Source organism: Mastomys coucha, unplaced genomic scaffold, assembly GCF_008632895.1.
Source record: "Mastomys coucha isolate ucsf_1 unplaced genomic scaffold, UCSF_Mcou_1 pScaffold9, whole genome shotgun sequence".
Classification (NCBI taxonomy): domain Eukaryota; kingdom Metazoa; phylum Chordata; class Mammalia; order Rodentia; family Muridae; genus Mastomys; species Mastomys coucha.
In genome coordinates, this window is record NW_022196915.1 from 21,036,959 (window position 1) to 21,044,122 (window position 7,164).

Below are 7,164 nucleotides of genomic sequence, written 5' to 3' on the forward strand. Positions count from 1 at the left end.
AAAAAAAAAAAAAAAAAGCCAACAAGTTGCACACCCGGTTAGCGTCCTGGTTCCAAGTCTCTATATATGTGTGTGTTGCATGTGTGTACACACACATACATCCAGGTCACACTCTACAAAAACACAGGAGTCTGTCTAAACATACCCAGAACACAGTATTTTCACTCAAGTGTTTGATGAGTGAGTGAGAGAAACAGTGTTGTTCTGCCATTAGCAAGTTTGTCTCATCTCCCCAATTTTATGAATCAAAACAAAGTATAATGCAAGTGTTGTAGAAATATGAAGTGTAAGATGTTCAGTGTAAACAACTGGTTATTTGCAACAGGTGGTCAAGGCTCCTGTTCCTCCTCCCTCCTCCCAAGTTCTGCACTCACAGGCATGTACCACATGCCGGGCCAGAGCAGTGTACTTTCTTGGTAACTTTTTTTCATCTGGCACCTTAGGATATATATACTGTATAGCTGTATTGTATCACACTCGGAGCAATAGTGACTTAAATTTTTGAGCAATCCCTCCCAAGAAACCAATTGGATAGAGTCTATAACAATAAGATCTTAGATCCTCTAGGTTTAAAGTTGGTCGTGAGTTTACAGGCAAGGTCTTCCCAGAGCTGCTGTCAGTGTCAGCCATACTCCTTTCTGTGTCTGGCCCTGCTCACCTGCAGAAGTGGTGAGCACACTTGGATAGTATCTGGAGTGGAGTGTGCTAGTCTGACTACTTCCTGCCTTTTCTGTGGTGGTTTTCATTGTGCTCTTATTTTACAAGTTATGTTGTTGTCCAGTATCATTAAAACTAAGCACTTTTGAAGAATGTGTTTTGTCTAGCTTGCTATTATATAGTACAGAAATTATGTCTTTCCTGATTTGCTGCATATCAACCTGATCCTGGGTACTCTTCTAGAGACACGAAGCATATCTTAAATGTGTATTTGTTAAGTTAATGTTCTTTTTCCTAACAGGGTGCATCTGAGAAAGACATCGTGCACTCTGGCTTGGCCTACACAATGGAGAGATCTGCCAGGGTATGTGTACAGATGGTAGCTGCCTTTGTGCTAATAACATGAAGCACAGATAACCGTGTTACCTTGGCAAGCAGATTGCATTTTGTAGTACTGTGTTATTGGTCCCCAAGTGTGTATAGTAGAACATGTGCCTTTTTAGTCTCAGGTGATGACTCTTATCAGTACGTTTTAAGCATTTACCAAGCTTTAGGAAAAAATCATGCTGAGTGAGGCAGTTTATTGTTACCCAAAAGGTAGTTAGCCAACCTAGAATGCTGATCAGTCCATCAATATTTAACAGCTCAAAAGCTGACCTTACTATAGAATCTGGTTTAAATAAGGAATTTTGGGGTTTTGGTTTTTTACTATTTGAACTTTCCTACATCGGGGCCTTAACTGTAACAGTTTGAATACAGCTTTTTGTTTGTTTGTTTGTTTGTTTATATGAGACAGCATCTCTCTATGTAGCCTTGGCTGTTCTGGAACTCTAATGGTAGACCAGGCTGGTCTTGAACACAAAGAGATGTCTCTGCCTCCCCATGTGCTAGAATTAAAGACTGGTTTCTTCTTGAGGAGATTCTGTTCACTTGGATTTCCAGGTTGAAGCAGCATAGACAGATTCTATTGAAGAAGGTGACGCTTGTTAGTGGACATTTGTTTGGTTTATTTTAAAACAGGATGTCATGTGTTCAAGGCTGGCCTTGAACTCCCTAATTATCAGAGGATGCACTTGGGCTCCTGATCCTGTCTTCCACCTACCTACTGCTAGAATTATAAGCATGCACCACTATGCTTGATTTTTTTTTTCCCTCTGAGGGGTTTGGATTTTAGGTTTTGAACTTTTATTTGTTTGTTTGTTTAATTGATATAGTAAAATACTGTAATGAGCTCACAAGGTGTGTCCGTGGGTAAAGACACTTGCCACCAAGTCTGACTAAGTTCAGTCCTTGGGAGTCACACAGTAGAAGGAGAGAGAGAACTAACTCCCTCATCGACAAGCACATTGGCACGTGGGAGTGTACATGCACAGAGCACACATACACCAAATAAAGAGCTAGTTTATTAGCCGGTAGCGTAGTTGAAAGGCTGCGTAGATGTCATCATTGAAATTGTAGAATGCTCCCATTTCCTTATTTCTGGTTATTTTAAACAGTCATAAGTATGTGATCTGTGCTTATTCCAGATAACTGACTAGTTAACCGGCAGAGAAACCATTCATGTCTGTAGTTCTGAGGAGTAAGTTCTTGCTGTTCCCTGGACAGTAACAACTTACATTAGTTCCAGAGAATTAGTCCTTCCCACTAGAAAAACATTGTTGCTGTTGTGGTCTTTTGTCTTTGGCCATCTGTGTCTCGGGGCTGGTGACCAGGCCTCACATGTGCCTTTGTGCTCATATCCTGCTACTCAGTCAGGTGGTCTCACTGCCTTTTCCCCTTTGTTCCAGCAAATTATGCGCACGGCCATGAAGTACAACCTGGGATTGGACCTGAGAACAGCTGCCTATGTCAATGCTATCGAGAAAGTCTTCAAGGTGTACAATGAAGCTGGTGTGACCTTCACATAGACAGCTCACAGCTGACTTCTTTACCACCTCTTCACCTATAATTTCTGCAGACCTGTCACAAGTTTACATGTAACCATAGAAATCTGTTCTTGTGACTCATTAGTTAATGGACACTGTTCTCAACAAGTCAGTTGGAATCAGCCCCTTAAGAGAAAGAGATTAAGTTAGAGGATCATGTACAAGCTGATGGTATAAAAGTAGGAATCACGTGTATCCGAACCAGTTAGGTGTTTTGCTTTTAGGTAAAGTCTCTGCTCCTGGCTGTGCTGCCTTGCTCTGGGCTCTTCCCAACAGGGTCTGCTGTTGCCAGGGAAGGAATCAAGAGCAGTCAGTCACTTCTTGACAAGTCTGGGAACTCCAAAACATAAGAAATAGGTGTGTGGCATTTTGCAAAGGTGGCATGGTCCTTGAATGAGTTATTGCTGTTTTACATCAACAAAATAACTCAGTTTTCTAAGTTGCAAACAAAAATAAAAGCTATTTCTCATGTGTTTTATTCTTTCAGAATAAACCAATACCACATGCTGCTATAATAAAATTGCCTTCAACCACTTAAGCCTAACCTTTACTCAAGCAGTGAACGCCTAAAATACAAGAAATGGAAGAAGCTAGTTTTTTATAAAACAGTATCATTTGTAGCTTATTGGCCCTGCATCATTGTCCAGCAGAAATAAAGTAGCACTATGGGGTGCTCTCCTAATACCTGCAAGTGACAAGGGACTCTTGGGAACTTGTAACGCAGTCCAGAGAGTGCAGTAACCACTTTACCATGAAAATCACTTGTTCTTCCCATTTGGAGATCTATTATGTTGAGGAATTGAACCATAATTCAAATAGAGTGTCCCAGAAAAAGACTTGGGCTCCATGTTTGGAGTCTGACTGGCTTTGGGCACAGCCAGTGGCCAGGCTCAACCTGTGTGTCCCCTCCTTCCAAGGCTTTGCGTTCTGCACACCGCCTCACTAGCAGCAGGCTAGACACACCTGCCTGGGCTTGACTTGAGCTTGGGGAGTGATTGGCCAGGGCTTTTAAACAGGAATGTTCCACAGAAGTACCAGACATTATTTATATAAGAATGAACGCTTTTTTTTAACAGTATCCTTTCAGGAATTTCTAACTACTTTGTAACTGCATGATTAACTTGGTGATAAAAGCAGTTATTAAAAGTCTACATTTTCCAAAATTTATGTTTCTTTTCCGTGTTTTCGTGTTTGATAATCTCTTAGTAAATATAAAACAGTAATTGAGGTTCAGAAATTTTCATAATTTTCTATGTGACTGCCTTCTGTTATGAGCTCATATTTTAAAACCTGGATTGTTTATTTATTTATTTATTTATTTTGGTCTTTTCAAGACAGGGTTTCTCTGTATAGCCTTGGCTGTCCTGGAACTCACTCTGTAGACCAGGCTGGCCTCAAACTCAGAAATCCGCCTGCCTCTGCCTCCCAAGTGCTGGGATTAAAGGCGTGCTCCACCACCACCCGGCTTTTATTTTATTTTTTTATTTATCTTCTTGGGGAAGAGGCTGTAGTGTGTAAAGCTAATATACTACTGTGATTTCTGGTGCTTTTTGTTTGAAACAAGGTCTTACATAGCCCAGGCTGTCTTCAAAGTTATTAGCTAAGGTTTCCCTTGAACTCCTCCTGATCCTCCTGCTTCTTGCTCCAGAGTGCCTTTTTCTGATATCTTAAAAATAAAGTTTTGTTTGAAACAGTTTAGATATAAAATTTAACAGCTACTTAAGATAACATGTTAAAAAAAAAGTATTGAACTTTTTCAGATTACAAATAGAACTACTATACGGATGGCTATGGATGCACAAGTGTCTCTGGTGTGTCCACTTAGACTTCCTTGGATATGTTCCTGGAGTGGATCATACAGTAGTTGTATTTTTTATTTAAAAACACTTCCATAATGATTTATATTTCTATATTATATATGTGCACATGCATGTGTAAATGACATGAAAGAAGTGGGAACGTGGAGCAAGGAAGGGGTGAATAGCGTTTTCTAAGCTGGTGTGATGTTGGGAGGTGAGAGCAGAGTAGAGCCAAGGGAGACATGGGACAAGGAAGGGACAGCAGGCAGACTGAGGATGGGATGGGGGAAGTTAGAGTGAAGCCCATTACTTTATACACTAAGAATGGAAGTGTTCTAATTCCAGCACTTGGGTGGTGGGGGCAGGAAGTCAAGGTCATCCTCAGCTACACAGCCACCATAGCCTATGTGACACCTTGTCATATAAAGGGGAAAATGGTACAGAAAAGAATGTATTACATGAGAGAGTGGTAGGGCTCGGATGTAGAGTGCTTGGGTTCAAAGTGCCGCATGTAGCAAGCACCTTAAACTTAGCATAGGGAGGTGGGGTAGGAGGATCAGGAGTTCATTCATCCTCAGTTATGCCACAGCTACTTGCCTAACTACTTTTTTATTTTTTAAGATTTATTTAATTTATGTATATGTGAGTATACTGACACACCAGAAGAGGACATCCAATTATAGATGGTTGTTAGCCACCATGTGGTTGCTGGGAGTTGAACTCATGACCTCTGGGAGATCAGTGAGTGTTCTTAACCCCTGAGCCATCTCTCCAGCCCGCCTAACTACTTTGTGGATGCTTGTTTACACATCTCCTTTCAGGTGCTTCTACATGACCAAATGGGTTCCATCTGTAAGAACTAATGTAGGAAGAAGAGAGACAGCTCAAGTAACCAGCTTTCCTTCTGTGCAAGTGCCAGAGATAATAGTGCTTCCTCACAGGGGAGCTTCTGCTTCTGCCTCTCCTGCCACCTACAAGGGCTATAAGAAACTCCTAGGTGTTTCCAGGTACATGCCAGTGATAGTAACAGTGCCAGGGAGTATCCATAAGTATAATTAGACACATCTTTGTTCATCGTTGTGGGTGTATGAATTAGGAGGCCAGAGAACAGACTATAGAATGATTGCCTCTCAAATCCTCACCAGGCTTCAGCTCTCCCTTCCTAGGTCATGTTGACTATACTCCTGGGCATGGTTCGGAATAACTAAGGATTAAAGAAAGACACTTATGCCTAGCAGTGGTGGCGCATGTCTTTAATCCCAGCACTTGGGAGGCAGAGGCAGGCGGATTTCTGAGTTCGAGGCCAGCCTGATCTGCAGAGTGAGTTCCAGGACAGCCAGGGCTACACAGAGAAACTCTGTCTCGGGAAAAAAAAAAAAAAAAGGAAGAAAGAGAAAATTATGAAGGAGTCAGGGCATAGAGAATGGTTTAGGAATCGAACTTCAGTCTGGCTGACCCTGAAAGTCTCCTGTTGTGTCTTTGGAAAGACTAAGTTCTCAACTTGCTAGTTCTCCAAACAGTGACTCACAAAACATGTTTGAGGTGATGTTGGAAGATCACAAAGTAGTATGCTCCAAGAACTGGACCCAGGCCTCTCAGCTTCTGTCTAATCCCATGGCCAGCGGAAGAGCATGACATGCTGCTGCTGTTAGGCCTCAGAGACCTTTTCCACTGAAGACTGTGTGTTCGAGTAGCCTCACAGCTTGTTGAGTGGCCAACAGGTTTAAACAACCCTGAAGGCAATAGCAACTTCTTCCTGTGAGGTGAAGGAGGCAAAGATTGTGGAGTTGGGAATCAAAAGAACAGGCTGCTGACAGAGATGGCTCAGGGGTTAAGAGCACTGGCTGTTCTTCAGAGGACCATGTTCAATTCCCGCACCCATGTGGTGGCTTACAACTGCCTTAATTCCTACCTCTCTGGCCTCTAGGGATACTGGGCACACTCATGATGTCTACACATATAGGCAAAAACAACTGTAAGTTCTAAGAACAGAGGCTAGTGGTGTGCTGGCAAGTACCCTGGCTCTGAACTGCACCCTGCCTGAGACATTTTCAGAGTACTGATCCGTGCAGTGCTGTTCTTGGGGACCAGCGTCCAGTTTAATCAGACTGTTCCCCTTCCTAGCCTTGTTTAGTGACCTTTCTGACTGATTCTAAAGTCTGTTGTATGTGGTCAGTGACATTTCTACTTACTCAGGTTGGTGGTCAGCCATTAGGGAGATTTCTTCAGTCTAGAGCTAGTAAGGTTTCATTGCCAAATAGTGCTGTGTGCAGGCTAAAATCATCTTCAGCCATTAGGCCCAAACCCTCAAGAAAGGTCAGAGGTAAGACCTGGGTTTTCTCGGGTCAGTCCTTAGACTCTGCACAGTCCTGCACAGGGGGTCTCTAGATCCCAGAAATAAGTATGAGTGTGCCAACCCTGCAGACCTAGCATTCCCCAGTTTTCCCACCAAAGTTTCTATTCTTGTTTCTCCAGTTAGCAGCCACCAACCTGAAGGGTGACAGCTGAGCGTTTTTGGCAGCTGCCCCCAATGAAGACTTTTAGTGTAAAATGAGCTGCTCATCAAGAGAAATAAAGACGACCTGACAGTGGGTGTTCCTTCCTGTTGCATGTGGCCCAGTCATAAGATGGCAAGTCTCTAGCTGAGGGATCTGCTTGTTTTCTGGGTGTTCTAAATGGAAATAAGGGCCTTGCATAAGTACCAGTACTCTACCACTGAGCTACACCCCGAGTCCTTAGGTCTCCTTGCATGCATAGTTCAGGCTGGCCACAAACTCATGATC

General features: G+C 42.7%; 1 protein-coding gene across 2 annotated transcripts in view; it reads left to right on the top strand.

Annotated features, from left to right (window-relative positions):
• Nucleotides 1–3,745, top strand: part of Glud1 (glutamate dehydrogenase 1) — a 36,255-nt gene extending 32,510 nt beyond the window's left edge. For both annotated transcript variants that reach the window (XM_031362902.1, XM_031362901.1), the window contains exons 12-13: nucleotides 959–1,021; nucleotides 2,445–3,745. In XM_031362902.1, coding sequence (XP_031218762.1) covers nucleotides 959–1,021; nucleotides 2,445–2,564 — 183 coding nt within the window. In that variant the 3' untranslated portion in view covers nucleotides 2,565–3,745. The remainder of the gene's footprint in view (nucleotides 1–958; nucleotides 1,022–2,444) is intronic.
• Nucleotides 3,746–7,164: the final 3,419 nt, after the last annotated feature.